This window comes from Centruroides sculpturatus, unplaced genomic scaffold, assembly GCF_000671375.1.
Source record: "Centruroides sculpturatus isolate CEXI.00-Female unplaced genomic scaffold, Cexi_2.0 scaffold142, whole genome shotgun sequence".
In the NCBI taxonomy this organism is placed as follows: domain Eukaryota; kingdom Metazoa; phylum Arthropoda; class Arachnida; order Scorpiones; family Buthidae; genus Centruroides; species Centruroides sculpturatus.
Window position 1 is genome coordinate 782,272 of NW_019384352.1, and position 15,572 is coordinate 797,843.

Consider the following 15,572-nt stretch of genomic DNA (forward strand, 5'->3'; position numbering starts at 1 on the left):
ACGATAAATACAGTAATTACTCGTTTGTATGTAACTTCTATGGGAAATTTTAAAAATACTGCTTACTTCAAGATAAATATTTTAATTGTCGTCGAAATTTAAATAAGAAATTTATAATTTTACTTTTTAATTTAAAAATATTTTGAAGAAAACGTGTGTGGAATTTACAACAGGAACAGATGGAAATATCGCTCTGTTCATCTATGTGACGTCAAATCTGTACTTGTACTATACGTGGTTGAAATACATATGTTAGAGTTATAAAAGATAATTCGTCATCGCTAATTGAAGTTGGAAATTGCTCACTCTCTTGAAGTTTCAAGTACAATCATGATGAAGTTCTTGCTGCCGTTTCTCATCTTAAGTATTTAATTATTCATTTTCTATTGCCGATTAGTAAAATTTGTTTATTCCGAATATTTTTCTGGCAGAGAATTTATTGTAAAATTTTCTTTAACATTAATATTTATGTTTTAATCGTAATTTATGTTTTAAGGTTTAATTCTAAATCAACCCGGGAATTGTGTAGTAAATAATGTTCTGTCAACTGTTGTCGAGTCATTGTCCACTGATATTATTAATAATTTACCTGAAAAATTGTCTGCTGTGTTGAAAGAATTCGGTCCTGTAAGTAAAAAGTCTAAAATAATATAAATAATTAATATTATGTAATGTTTTAGTATGCAGTACAGTTAGTTATTATAGAAACTTGGTTTATTTTTGCTATTTCTAAAGCTCTGGCATTTATGTAGAGGAGAAGGTGGTATTATGAAACCCCATTTTCATTATAGTGAATTGTAAACAAGGTATCGTAACTACACCCAAATTTTTTGTGCGAAAAGTACCGGTAACTATTAAACTAAATGTTTCTAGTTTGATTTTTCACTAGTGTAACTATAAGTATGGTTTTTGAAGGCTTCTGTACAAAATGTCAGAAATTAGGCTCAGAAAAAACCGGGTGGTAGTACGGAACCTTACGGTATGTTTTCAAAAAATGCTTTAATGTATCCAAAAACAAATAGGAAAGTACAAAGTATGTTAAATAATTACAAAATTATTTACTCCAATGTATTTTATCGCAAAAATGCTTTTATAATAGAAAAATATGACCTCCATCGACAATATATATTCCAGCATATCTTTTTCGATATTCTCGAGAAGAATTGGCTTTCTACCTAGTATCTTTTTCACAAATTCTCCGGACGAATGTCTGCTTGCAAAGAGAGAGTTCGGAGGAGTTGAGTTCCATATTAAAAGCACCAATGGGGTCCATATTTTACGCATCTCCATCTTGGGTTAACTTAATTCCTGTCGACACCAAACTTTAAAAAACGTGAACATCCCATAGATCAATATGTACTGTACAGTACAGTACCCTTAAGTCTCTGAACCGGAATATGTGCGCCAGTGAACCTACAACTACACAATTTATATTTTAAAAATAATTAAATTAAATTAGCATTCAAAACTTGCAAATTTTGAAAAAAACAAATTTGCTGATTAAATACGGACAACCGTTTAACTGAAGCGAAACGGGGTTTCCCCTGGCTATGGCTGTCTGCTTAGTGCAGTTCAGCCACAATCCGCTACAGTTCGCCTTTATTATCAGTTCCACATGGGGTGGTTCCATAATACCACCTTTTCTTGTACTAAATATCATATAAACCTTTGTAAGAAAGGCAATTAATGGATTTATAATTGTTGTTTAATTAATTTCAGAATATTCATTATAAACTTTTGTATACCAATATTTTAATAAATGTTTTCGGGGGATTTTTTAGTGTAATTTCGTGGCGATCAAGGTGTGTCATTAAAGGAAATAACTTTCCTCGTACTTAATCATGACAAAACCAATTGAAACCATCATTATTTCGCATTAATTTAAAAAATGTATTACTAGAAAAAAAATTTAAGATAATTATCACAACACTATTCGGTTTTAATTATATTTTACGTCTTTTAAAGTAAATCAAATATTATTGTTCTAAAGGCTTTCTGTTAACAGCTAATAAATCATTATTATTAATGAATTAAGTCTAAATTTTAATTAATGTTCTTCCAACAATCCTTTCTGTTGTTTGGGAAATTTTTATTGTACGTTTAATGTTAACAATTCTTTTCATTGACTAGAAATTTTACGCATAAATCTTGCAAATTTCAATGTTTCTTGATATTTTCAGAATGCAAGGTTTGGGTTATTGAATTGTCTGAATTCGAGCATGCTTCCTTATCTCAGTTGTAAAAATGAAACAAACAGCGGAAGTGACTGGCTTTCAATTTTTAAACTCATCCCGTGCGTGTTAAAGAAAATTTGTTACGCCAATGATTCTGCTAGTGCAACCAGAGTGATAAGATGTATTACAGCAGTAGTTGTAATAACAGGAAACGAGGCGATAAAACTTGTTGGCAACATGACAAATGATCTTATAGAGAAATATGTACAAAAGATATACATATGTCTTTTTGGAATTTACTCCTATATCCGTAATGGAGTTACTAATTGTGACTTTATCGATGCCATTCAAGAATTAAATGTTGCAGCTATTGTAAAGAATCTAGAAAACAATCTTCTGTCCGATACCACAGACAATTTGGAAACGTTCTTGAAAATTCTTTTTGGAATCACGGATGAAAAATGTAGCTATTCTCGTTAAAACATTATAAATTATTTTTTGATGTAAATTTACGATAAAGTAATAAAATATCAATTCAATTGCACTGCATACAAATATTCTAGCTGATTTTGTTCTTTTTCAAACTAACTTTCACATAATTCCTTGCAAACTATTTTAATTGGCTAAATAATATTCTCGCACCGCGTTTAACACTGAATTATCCACATCCGATGTGACAATATAACACGTGCACAAATAAAAAGTGGTTTTGGCTTAAACGCGTTCTTACGTTTTAGTTGTTCCACGAGTTCTTGCAAGTCGATGCGGGGCACATGTAATGAGCCGCTGAGTGTTCCACTTTTCGGCACTCGGAAACAAAATGTGGTGTAAGCTCTCCACCTCAAATTATCCTTACACGAGCGTGCTTCCGGATTCTGTCCTTTTACCTTTTGCAGTGAGCCATAAGCGTGGGAAAATTTCTAATTATTTTCCTTTTTGGTTAAGAATTTTTTAATAGTTACGTCTAGAAAAAAAAAATAATTCTGTATTATCGCATAATTATTTCTGTGATTTTTAGGCGGTAGTTTTTGGGTAAAATTTTTTTACAATTTATATTAAATGCCTTTATCATCCTGCATCCATTTTGACTTTTTTAAATTTTTCGATTTTTTTCTCTATTTTATATAATTATTTAAAGTTTAACGTATTTAAGTCTTGACGTTTTTTGTCCCAATCTGCGAGTGAAGATCTTAGTCAAGCTCTTTCCCAAAATCCGCTTCGCTGAGTTGATTTCCGTGCGTATCACGATTCGATATACTGATCCAGGTTCGATGGAAAGCACACCTTCACACTCATATTATAGAGTATTCTATATTCAGATTCTATATTCTATATGCAGAGTGTACAAGTTCGAAAACATAGCACATACAGGTAACAAAGCATGGTGCCTGGCGTACTAGATTGGTTTCAGGGAACTATTAAACTTTGGAGAGGCCTCAGTCAGCTTGTGGAGTTGGCTCAACTGTACGGTATGTCCAGTCTTCGCTCTAACCCGTTCCTGAGATGTTTACCAGATTAGAACACTCTCTCTACGCTCAGCGAGCTTTCCAAATGCCTGAGACTACTGTGTAGGCCTACCAGTCTCTTGCAATTCTCTCCTCCCTCTCCCGTTCGCTCCGTAATTTAAGGGTTTTTTTGGACAGAAACTTCCGACTAATCACAAACCTTTCTTGTCCGAACGGCTTTGACCTACGTCCGCTGTTATCCGACGGAAGTGGAGCTTACATACACGTCCGCCGCTTGTTTACATTCAGTAGTTTACCGTATAACAAATAGTCTATCGTCTGAACACAGGTGGGTCCAATTGAAAAAGTCGGCGCTTCCTTTGTTTTCCCTCTGTTTACAGGTCAACACCTTACAAGTGGTATATTGCCAAACCGCACGTGGGTCCAATCGACAAGGTCGCGCTTCCTTGTTCCCTCTTTTCTAAAAGGACAATACTTTACACAGAGAGTCAAATTCAAGAATATATAATTGACAGGTAACGAATCTCACGATGTTAAATGACGTCAGGGTTGTCATGTTTGCAATGAAATCCTTGTGGCCACTCCCACAACACTGGAAAGGAGTTAAGGTCATCTGTTGTTCAACTTTCTGTAGAAGAGACGTGATCAAATTAAATAAAACAATATTTTAATTTTTAAATAAGCCTTTAAACTGAGGAGTATTTGATATTTCATTTATTCAGCGAGAAACACTTGAAATCGAGTGGTAAAACACTTATTAATCGATTAAATTGAATTGGTAGCGATTTAACCGTTGATTTGCCGTTGCCTCTGTAGCACTCTTCTACTCTAACGAGTGTCGTCCGTGTTACCTCTTTTAAACAATAAATATACCCTTCAACCTCCTCCTTCCTACAGTAACTCTACCAAGCAATTCCTTGCCGTTAATTGGTTTTTACAGTTCTCCTTGAAACGTCTCCTACACAGTTATTGGTGTTTTCTATAACGAGACAGGTTAGATCAACGAATCGGCATTATTTCTGAGCAGTCTAGACGTAACGTTCCCTCCAATTGCCCCAACTCTTTCAAAGCATGCCTTCCAGGTATAACGTAGGCAAACGCTAAAACTTCGTTTTTTAATCTTCTGTTAATAATTTTCAAGCAAAATGACTTTATTTAGACTAGAAAGTGTTTTATTCAAAACATCCGGCCGTAAATGTCTCGGGAAAACATGTCTCTTCCTGTTGTTACTTAATTGCGATAAAAATAAAATTACTCGCTTATTGTAGACGATTATATTAATAATAGTTCATGTAATGTGTCATAATCACTTTTCGAAACAAAAGTTTTGTTCGCTTAGCATTACATACGTTCCGCCAACTCCACCCCTCCCGCAATAGGCACGATGGGTAAACAGTAGATGATTTTACAATTCTCTTCTCCATCATCATTGTTATTTCCAATACCCTTTTTATCGGAGATAATGAGTAAAGTGTTTTACGGTAGCGGTAAGAGTAACCGTTAGTCGAAAGGTACCGAGATCCCTGCTATCAAACCCAAAAAGACGTTGCGTAGCGACAAAAATTAAAATGCAGCTACGGGAGTAGTCCGTGCGACCGTCGCCATGTTATAAACACAGCTAAAATATTATTAAGTACAGCCACTACACCAAAATAATTAAAACAAATCGATAAAGCGTAAATTCTTTAAATATTCCTTGATGGGATTGGTTGTTCTTCATATTCATCTTTAGATTTATTGCATGTATTATCTTATATTTATTGCATGTATTATGACCGATATTTGATTTAAAATAATTAACATTAATCTTTGGCTCGCACGAGAAAAAGAAGATTGACTTCCGAGAGAGGGTCCGCTGCACTTCGGAAAAGCCGACAGTCAATGTCATCCGTCTAATGGTCGTTGTGTGACCTACTTTTTCTAATATAGTAAAACGAAGTAACGTATACTACAACGGTATACATAGTCACTAAACCACAGTAATCAAACAGATTGACGAAACATAAATTCTTTTAATATCGAGTAATATTAATTGTTTTTCTATTAATCTCGCCAAGTTATACTTAGTCTTTCTCTACTCACCTCCGTTTAATTTCGTGTAATTATATTTTAAATGTGGAAAAATCTACCTAAGAATTGACTCGCTGATGGAATTTTATATACTCTTTGACATTGTTCTACGTAAGAGTACTAAGTATCTAAATAACACGCTTATAAATGCCAAGGAATAATGTTTCAAAATTAATTCTAGCTAACTACATGCACAAATAAATAAATATAATACACACCTTTACTTACCTGCATTATATTCAAAGAAAGATCAGTTCTGGATAATTGCCGAAAATCAAATATTTTTAACTTTTTTTTTTTTCTATGAAGTAGCGTATTGCGAAACAAATTATAAATTTACAGTAAACATTTGATATTTTATTCCTTAAAAATAATACACAATGTGTTGATTCACGCAGTAAAGGTTAAAGTAACTTTATCCAAGTAAACTTCAAAAGACAGCGACAGAAACACCACGCTAAACTACGAAATTTGGCGCAAAACGATGCTTAATGGAATAAGCTTACAATGCTCCCGTGCAATGTAACGTAACCGAAAGCTCAATTTTTCCTGGACAGAAAGTAGAGGTTTTAAATAATTCTTCCATAAAGCGTGATGAATTTAAATAATACGAAATAAGTAGATACGTTTAGTAACTATGACTACATCGCCATCACGATTACGCAAGTGAGTAATAAAAAAAAAAAGAAAAGATCAGTGCGCAGAATCTGCCGCGAACACGTCGACACAATAAATTTACAACGATCACGTGACGAGAAGCTAACATTACATAACATTAAAAACATATTTAAAAATTAACGTTACTTTAGTGTAATTAACATAAACTTTGGTGTAAATAAAATGTAAGATCCTTTTAAATTTTATCTTTAATACAATTTACTCTTAAGTGATAGGATTGTCTATAAGAGAAACATTATTACTGTTGTTTAAATCAAATTACACTACTGTATTAGGTCCAGCGAAATACTCTCTGTAATAATTCGACCAATCCGAGATGGATATAATATTTTCACACGGTTTTTTAGTTCGAAATTTATTAACTAATGAAAAATTTCTTTTTATATTTTACTTCTCAGTAGTTGTGAGTTTACTTTAGCCGAAAATAATTTATTCTTCGCTTTACATAGCGAATTCTAGCTTTTATTTAATTTCTAGTATTCGTCCAATAAGTTTCTAGTTTTATTTTTACGAAACATTCTTAATCCTTGGTTCTTTGTTTTCTTTAAACGTTCACACTGCCGATAAATTTATTGTTTCTTAAATGATAATAAAGAAATATTTTTCTTAAGCATTCCACATGGTAAAGCCGAAGTTAACAAAGTCGTCAATAGTTCATTATAATAACTCTGCCCATCCAACAAAAACGTCCTTTTAATCGAAATATAGCCTATAACGAATATTTCCATGTATCCGACTTACAACACAATTAGTCGTGAACCAGAGCAATGTTGAAATCGAAAGTGATCAGAATTAAGAATATCAACAACGCTAAAATTTAATAATCCATATAATTAATTTACGTTTACTGTTATTAAATCTATAACAGATAGACCGACTGTCGAAAGAAAAGTAAATTTAGCCGAAGACACATCGACCGTTTGAAATATTTAATTCATACGACATAATTAATTGTAAATATCCTTTTTCTCTTTGGTTTAATACGAAATCATTAGATTTTCGGGAATTTAAAACAATAATATTAATTCCGGCTAAAAAATTATCCAGTTCCTCGCCTATTCTGGCATTCGTCTCCTAAAATTCCGAGAAAAATTCTTCAACAAATCTTCTATTTTAAATAAAAGCATATTATAAAGATCTATAAAATCGTAATATAAAAAATCGTAGATAATTAAAAACACAGCCTTCTTTTGTTCCGTTATTTGTGTATTAACTATTGACTAATTTATGAATAATTAATGATGAATTTATTGGTATTTTATCTGTGAAAAATTTTACATCTAATTTTCTTTGACTAAAATTATTACGCAATTTGCATTTCGTATTTATTATTTTTGCCCAAAAGCTAAAAACGTATTTGCAATTTTTAATTCTAAGATAACAACCATAAAAGAGTGGCATTTTTAATTAAATAAGAAAAAAACGCTAGGTATTTAAGGCACGCGCCGCATAGAACAACACGCGGGACACTTGTTTGAATCGGGAATACGAGGGAATATCATACATCAACTCGTTTATTACCTTTATTTTCTCAATAAATTAATTAAAAATATCTTAAAATCTTACAATTTCGTTAATAATCAAAACACTTAATTTATAAGAATGAAATGTCCATATAAAATGGTTTATGAAGGCTTTAAGTTATATCGTAAACTGATTATACAGTATTTTAAAATATTTACAAGTCCCTAAAACGAAAGTGTAAAAACAATAGTAGTATCTAGTGAACAGACTATTACATTAATTCAGAAAGGGATAGGACAATCAATCTATCCACAAAGACTTAATGATAAACTTACTCATAAATATATATTTTAAAATCATTTCTATCTTCAAAATTAAGTAATTTGTCGTTTTATAATAATAAAATATATATGTTATCGATCTTAACATATTAGTAACTTGGCTCTGTACAGTATTTATGGCGCAGCTTGGTCTATATGGCCCTTGAGCCATAAAACACCAACAAACCTGTACAGGCAGACGGCCGTCAGAGGGTGTATATAGGTCTACAAGCTTTTAAATTGTTAATTTTAAACCTTTTCTAATGCACGCAGAGGTGAGTTATATTTACACAAAGCTTTCGAGTTAATCAAAAACCTTAATAAATAAATAAAAAGCAAAAGTATTTCTTGGATTACAACTTTAAGCAACGAGAAGACTGTGTTTTTGCACGCTCAAGATGGCGATTTTCGTCCTGCGCGTGCATGTACTGAGGTTTCAATTGATTCCGGGGCCTACACATTTATATTATATTATTTTTCCCCTTCAACATCATTGTTATTTTATAACATATGCGTACTTTGAAGTTTAATAATGCCTGTGCCCTTTCTCGAAAATAATCGGAAACGTGCGATATAGATGTTATGTATATAAACACTTGTAAGAATTATTTGATTAAGAACCAATCAAAATTTATAAACAAGATAACATCACACTCGTTAGACAGGCCCAGCTGGGCTTTAGGGGCGGTAAGTGTCATTATGCAGATTAATGAATTGTAGGAAAAATTCGATTGCAAAAAATATTTGAAACCTCGATTAATAATTGAGTAAATTATTATTTCAGATAGCCACACTTTTCCTCTGTGATATAGCCTATAATAGATAGAAAGAATGGGGTTTGGTCAAAAAAATAACCACCTATAATTTTCATATTTTTGGACTTAGGACACTTTGAAACGTCCAGAAATGAGCAAAATACTTGGGGATTTTTCTGTATGTATAAATGTTAGTGTGTGCGTTGTTTGAAGTTTACATAACTCGACTTTGAAATGTCAGAAATGTATTTTTCTGGCGAAAAACAATGATCTATTCTTCAGAAATACGAGAGAACTCGACTCGAACTGTTTGTTTTATTAAGTTATGACAATCCAACACTTGGGCGTTCTGCCTAGGCCCTAGGGAGATGCCTTCCGGAAGGCCTTTTTAAGGGTAACTGGTCCCTATTCAGGCGTTACATTCGTGGAGAAAACCCTTCCACCCTATAGACACTAAAGAGGTTCTCGTTTTAGGCGAGCCCATTATGGTTTCGGCCAGGCACACAATGGACCGCCGGGTGGTGAAAGACGGGGCGTGACATATCCCGATAGATCATCCCCGAAAAATTCCTGGAGATTATCCGACCCGTCCGAATTCGAGTAGGACTCCTCCTAGAATAGTAGTCTGCCACCTCGACCGCTCGATTGCTCGGCCGTCCTGCCTAATTGCCGACATTGGAATCAACCGTAACAAATTTCATTTGTAATCTAAATCTTCAAATTTTAAAGTTTCTTAGCATTGAATTGTTAAATTAATTAACTTCATATATTTCTGTATTAACTTCCTATATCAGTAATATCGAATTTCGCGCTGCCCTTCTATAGAGACTACAGAATTTCTATGCACGCATTTTCTGAGGAAAACACCATTGGTCACCGACGTGATCGTTTTAAGCAAGTAAAAATTGCTTGATGGAATCGATACTTTGTATCATCTTATGCAGGAATTTTTAACAAGCGTCATATATGCAGGACTGGAGACAGAGTGGGATATGGGGCAATATTTTTCGGGCCGGGATTCACGGGAACCCGAACTTCATTTCACAACTTTTTTGAATCTTTCCCGAGGCCCATGTCAATATTTTCTTCGGATCGGCGACATCTTTCGACGCCATTGCTTATGGGTAGAACGATGATACTGCAGAATTTGAACGATTTAAGGGAAAAACATCTCAGTCTACAGCATCTTAACCGTGAGCTACTGTACTGTTATAAAATAACGAAAAGCTTAATTGACGAGTTTTATAAAAAATTGTGAACGCTAATAACGAGTAAAATAGTCATTAAGTCAGATTACACTGTAGATATGAAACACGATCTCTTCTATATCTCCACCCTGTTCACCGTTAATTAAAAAACCAAACTTTAACAGCATTACTGTCCCTTTATACACAAGCTACAGTGCCAAATTTCGTTTATTAAACTTTACCCATTCTGAGATATTGTGTGAGATCACAGTGGGTCGTTACCGAAAGGTTGACAACGCACTTTCCTTCTCGAATCGTTTGATCCCGTCAATGCATCGAAGGATGACCTATATATGAGTGGAAATGGAGATCCCGATCAACGTCAGGATTTCCGACCTATCACGCGTATATAAAATCTATAGGAGGGATATTCTACGATAAATGACCTTAAGATAAAGAATGGAACCCAAATACAGTGAAAACTGCTTAGACGACCACCTGCATTCGACGGGCACCTGTCAAAACGGGCAAAAATTTCTGGCACGGAATAGTTTATCCATAGAGTCTTCGTATAAGTTACCTGTATTAAACGACCACCTGTGTAACGCGACCGCGGGCATCGATTNTTTAAAAATATTTTGAAGAAAACGTGTGTGGAATTTACAACAGGAACAGATGGAAATATCGCTCTGTTCATCTATGTGACGTCAAATCTGTACTTGTACTATACGTGGTTGAAATACATATGTTAGAGTTATAAAAGATAATTCGTCATCGCTAATTGAAGTTGGAAATTGCTCACTCTCTTGAAGTTTCAAGTACAATCATGATGAAGTTCTTGCTGCCGTTTCTCATCTTAAGTATTTAATTATTCATTTTCTATTGCCGATTAGTAAAATTTGTTTATTCCGAATATTTTTCTGGCAGAGAATTTATTGTAAAATTTTCTTTAACATTAATATTTATGTTTTAATCGTAATTTATGTTTTAAGGTTTAATTCTAAATCAACCCGGGAATTGTGTAGTAAATAATGTTCTGTCAACTGTTGTCGAGTCATTGTCCACTGATATTATTAATAATTTACCTGAAAAATTGTCTGCTGTGTTGAAAGAATTCGGTCCTGTAAGTAAAAAGTCTAAAATAATATAAATAATTAATATTATGTAATGTTTTAGTATGCAGTACAGTTAGTTATTATAGAAACTTGGTTTATTTTTGCTATTTCTAAAGCTCTGGCATTTATGTAGAGGAGAAGGTGGTATTATGAAACCCCATTTTCATTATAGTGAATTGTAAACAAGGTATCGTAACTACACCCAAATTTTTTGTGCGAAAAGTACCGGTAACTATTAAACTAAATGTTTCTAGTTTGATTTTTCACTAGTGTAACTATAAGTATGGTTTTTGAAGGCTTCTGTACAAAATGTCAGAAATTAGGCTCAGAAAAAACCGGGTGGTAGTACGGAACCTTACGGTATGTTTTCAAAAAATGCTTTAATGTATCCAAAAACAAATAGGAAAGTACAAAGTATGTGAAATAATTACAAAATTATTTACTCCAATGTATTTTATCGCAAAAATGCTTTTATAATAGAAAAATATGACCTCCATCGACAATATATATTCCAGCATATCTTTTTCGATATTCTCGAGAAGAATTGGCTTTCTACCTAGTATCTTTTTCACAAATTCTCCGGACGAATGTCTGCTTGCAAAGAGAGAGTTCGGAGGAGTTGAGTTCCATATTAAAAGCACCAATGGGGTCCATATTTTACGCATCTCCATCTTGGGTTAACTTAATTCCTGTCGACACCAAACTTTAAAAAACGTGAACATCCCATAGATCAATATGTACTGTACAGTACAGTACCCTTAAGTCTCTGAACTGGAATACGTGCGCCAGTGAACCTACAACTACACAATTTATATTTTAAAAATAATTAAATTAAATTAGCATTCAAAACTTGCAAATTTTGAAAAAAACAAATTTGCTGATTAAATACGGACAACCGTTTAACTGAAGCGAAACGGGGTTTCCCCTGGCTATGGCTGTCTGCTTAGTGCAGTTCAGCCACAATCCGCTACAGTTCGCCTTTATTATCAGTTCCACATGGGGTGGTTCCATAATACCACCTTTTCTTGTACTAAATATCATATAAACCTTTGTAAGAAAGGCAATTAATGGATTTATAATTGTTGTTTAATTAATTTCAGAATATTCATTATAAACTTTTGTATACCAATATTTTAATAAATGTTTTTGGGGGATTTTTTAGTGTAATTTCGTGGCGATCAAGGTGTGTCATTAAAGGAAATAACTTTCCTCGTACTTAATCATGACAAAACCAATTGAAACCATCATTATTTCGCATTAATTTAAAAAATGTATTACTAGAAAAAAAATTTAAGATAATTATCACAACACTATTCGGTTTTAATTATATTTTACGTCTTTTAAAGTAAATCAAATATTATTGTTCTAAAGGCTTTCTGTTAACAGCTAATAAATCATTATTATTAATGAATTAAGTCTAAATTTTAATTAATGTTCTTCCAACAATCCTTTCTGTTGTTTGGGAAATTTTTATTGTACGTTTAATGTTAACAATTCTTTTCATTGACTAGAAATTTTACGCATAAATCTTGCAAATTTCAATGTTTCTTGATATTTTCAGAATGCAAGGTTTGGGTTATTGAATTGTCTGAATTCGAGCATGCTTCCTTATCTCAGTTGTAAAAATGAAACAAACAGCGGAAGTGACTGGCTTTCAATTTTTAAACTCATCCCGTGCGTGTTAAAGAAAATTTGTTACGCCAATGATTCTGCTAGTGCAACCAGAGTGATAAGATGTATTACAGCAGTAGTTGTAATAACAGGAAACGAGGCGATAAAACTTGTTGGCAACATGACAAATGATCTTATAGAGAAATATGTACAAAAGATATACATATGTCTTTTTGGAATTTACTCCTATATCCGTAATGGAGTTACTAATTGTGACTTTATCGATGCCATTCAAGAATTAAATGTTGCAGCTATTGTAAAGAATCTAGAAAACAATCTTCTGTCCGATACCACAGACAATTTGGAAACGTTCTTGAAAATTCTTTTTGGAATCACGGATGAAAAATGTAGCTATTCTCGTTAAAACATTATAAATTATTTTTTGATGTAAATTTACGATAAAGTAATAAAATATCAATTCAATTGCACTGCATACAAATATTCTAGCTGATTTTGTTCTTTTTCAAACTAACTTTCACATAATTCCTTGCAAACTATTTTAATTGGCTAAATAATATTCTCGCACCGCGTTTAACACTGAATTATCCACATCCGATGTGACAATATAACACGTGCACAAATAAAAAGTGGTTTTGGCTTAAACGCGTTCTTACGTTTTAGTTGTTCCACGAGTTCTTGCAAGTCGATGCGGGGCACATGTAATGAGCCGCTGAGTGTTCCACTTTTCGGCACTCGGAAACAAAATGTGGTGTAAGCTCTCCACCTCAAATTATCCTTACACGAGCGTGCTTCCGGATTCTGTCCTTTTACCTTTTGCAGTGAGCCATAAGCGTGGGAAAATTTCTAATTATTTTCCTTTTTGGTTAAGAATTTTTTAATAGTTACGTCTAGAAAAAAAAAATAATTCTGTATTATCGCATAATTATTTCTGTGATTTTTAGGCGGTAGTTTTTGGGTAAAATTTTTTTACAATTTATATTAAATGCCTTTATCATCCTGCATCCATTTTGACTTTTTTAAATTTTTCGATTTTTTTCTCTATTTTATATAATTATTTAAAGTTTAACGTATTTAAGTCTTGACGTTTTTTGTCCCAATCTGCGAGTGAAGATCTTAGTCAAGCTCTTTCCCAAAATCCGCTTCGCTGAGTTGATTTCCGTGCGTATCACGATTCGATATACTGATCCAGGTTCGATGGAAAGCACACCTTCACACTCATATTATAGAGTATTCTATATTCAGATTCTATATTCTATATGCAGAGTGTACAAGTTCGAAAACATAGCACATACAGGTAACAAAGCATGGTGCCTGGCGTACTAGATTGGTTTCAGGGAACTATTAAACTTTGGAGAGGCCTCAGTCAGCTTGTGGAGTTGGCTCAACTGTACGGTATGTCCAGTCTTCGCTCTAACCCGTTCCTGAGATGTTTACCAGATTAGAACACTCTCTCTACGCTCAGCGAGCTTTCCAAATGCCTGAGACTACTGTGTAGGCCTACCAGTCTCTTGCAATTCTCTCCTCCCTCTCCCGTTCGCTCCGTAATTTAAGGGTTTTTTTGGACAGAAACTTCCGACTAATCACAAACCTTTCTTGTCCGAACGGCTTTGACCTACGTCCGCTGTTATCCGACGGAAGTGGAGCTTACATACACGTCCGCCGCTTGTTTACATTCAGTAGTTTACCGTATAACAAATAGTCTATCGTCTGAACACAGGTGGGTCCAATTGAAAAAGTCGGCGCTTCCTTTGTTTTCCCTCTGTTTACAGGTCAACACCTTACAAGTGGTATATTGCCAAACCGCACGTGGGTCCAATCGACAAGGTCGCGCTTCCTTGTTCCCTCTTTTCTAAAAGGACAATACTTTACACAGAGAGTCAAATTCAAGAATATATAATTGACAGGTAACGAATCTCACGATGTTAAATGACGTCAGGGTTGTCATGTTTGCAATGAAATCCTTGTGGCCACTCCCACAACACTGGAAAGGAGTTAAGGTCATCTGTTGTTCAACTTTCTGTAGAAGAGACGTGATCAAATTAAATAAAACAATATTTTAATTTTTAAATAAGCCTTTAAACTGAGGAGTATTTGATATTTCATTTATTCAGCGAGAAACACTTGAAATCGAGTGGTAAAACACTTATTAATCGATTAAATTGAATTGGTAGCGATTTAACCGTTGATTTGCCGTTGCCTCTGTAGCACTCTTCTACTCTAACGAGTGTCGTCCGTGTTACCTCTTTTAAACAATAAATATACCCTTCAACCTCCTCCTTCCTACAGTAACTCTACCAAGCAATTCCTTGCCGTTAATTGGTTTTTACAGTTCTCCTTGAAACGTCTCCTACACAGTTATTGGTGTTTTCTATAACGAGACAGGTTAGATCAACGAATCGGCATTATTTCTGAGCAGTCTAGACGTAACGTTCCCTCCAATTGCCCCAACTCTTTCAAAGCATGCCTTCCAGGTATAACGTAGGCAAACGCTAAAACTTCGTTTTTTAATCTTCTGTTAATAATTTTCAAGCAAAATGACTTTATTTAGACTAGAAAGTGTTTTATTCAAAACATCCGGCCGTAAATGTCTCGGGAAAACATGTCTCTTCCTGTTGTTACTTAATTGCGATAAAAATAAAATTACTCGCTTATTGTAGACGATTATATTAATAATAGTTCATGTAATGTGTCATAATCACTTTTCGAAACAA

At 33.7% G+C, this 15,572-nt stretch overlaps 2 protein-coding genes across 2 annotated transcripts; both read left to right on the forward strand.

The window, feature by feature from the left end:
• Positions 1–273: 273 nt before the first annotated feature.
• LOC111638034 lies at positions 274–2,721 on the forward strand. The gene is made up of 3 exons (XM_023383662.1): positions 274–364; positions 497–627; positions 2,181–2,721. Exons 1-3 carry the CDS (start codon positions 331–333, stop codon positions 2,652–2,654), a joined length of 639 nt encoding a protein of 212 aa, XP_023239430.1. The 5' UTR covers positions 274–330; the 3' UTR covers positions 2,655–2,721.
• An 8,162-nt stretch (positions 2,722–10,883) lies between these two features.
• LOC111638040 lies at positions 10,884–13,331 on the forward strand. The gene is made up of 3 exons (XM_023383675.1): positions 10,884–10,974; positions 11,107–11,237; positions 12,791–13,331. Exons 1-3 carry the CDS (start codon positions 10,941–10,943, stop codon positions 13,262–13,264), a joined length of 639 nt encoding a protein of 212 aa, XP_023239443.1. The 5' UTR covers positions 10,884–10,940; the 3' UTR covers positions 13,265–13,331.
• Positions 13,332–15,572: the final 2,241 nt, after the last annotated feature.

Excerpts from the sequence above, each read along its gene's own strand:
- LOC111638034 (XM_023383662.1), top strand. The coding sequence starts at position 331 with ATGATGAAGTTCTTGCTGCCGTTTCTCATCTTAA. Across the intron at positions 365-496 it reads GCTGCCGTTTCTCATCTTAA|GTTTAATTCTAAATCAACCC; the intron begins GTATTTAATTAT and ends TTATGTTTTAAG. Across the intron at positions 628-2,180 it reads TGTTGAAAGAATTCGGTCCT|AATGCAAGGTTTGGGTTATT; the intron begins GTAAGTAAAAAG and ends TGATATTTTCAG.
- LOC111638040 (XM_023383675.1), top strand. The coding sequence starts at position 10,941 with ATGATGAAGTTCTTGCTGCCGTTTCTCATCTTAA. Across the intron at positions 10,975-11,106 it reads GCTGCCGTTTCTCATCTTAA|GTTTAATTCTAAATCAACCC; the intron begins GTATTTAATTAT and ends TTATGTTTTAAG. Across the intron at positions 11,238-12,790 it reads TGTTGAAAGAATTCGGTCCT|AATGCAAGGTTTGGGTTATT; the intron begins GTAAGTAAAAAG and ends TGATATTTTCAG.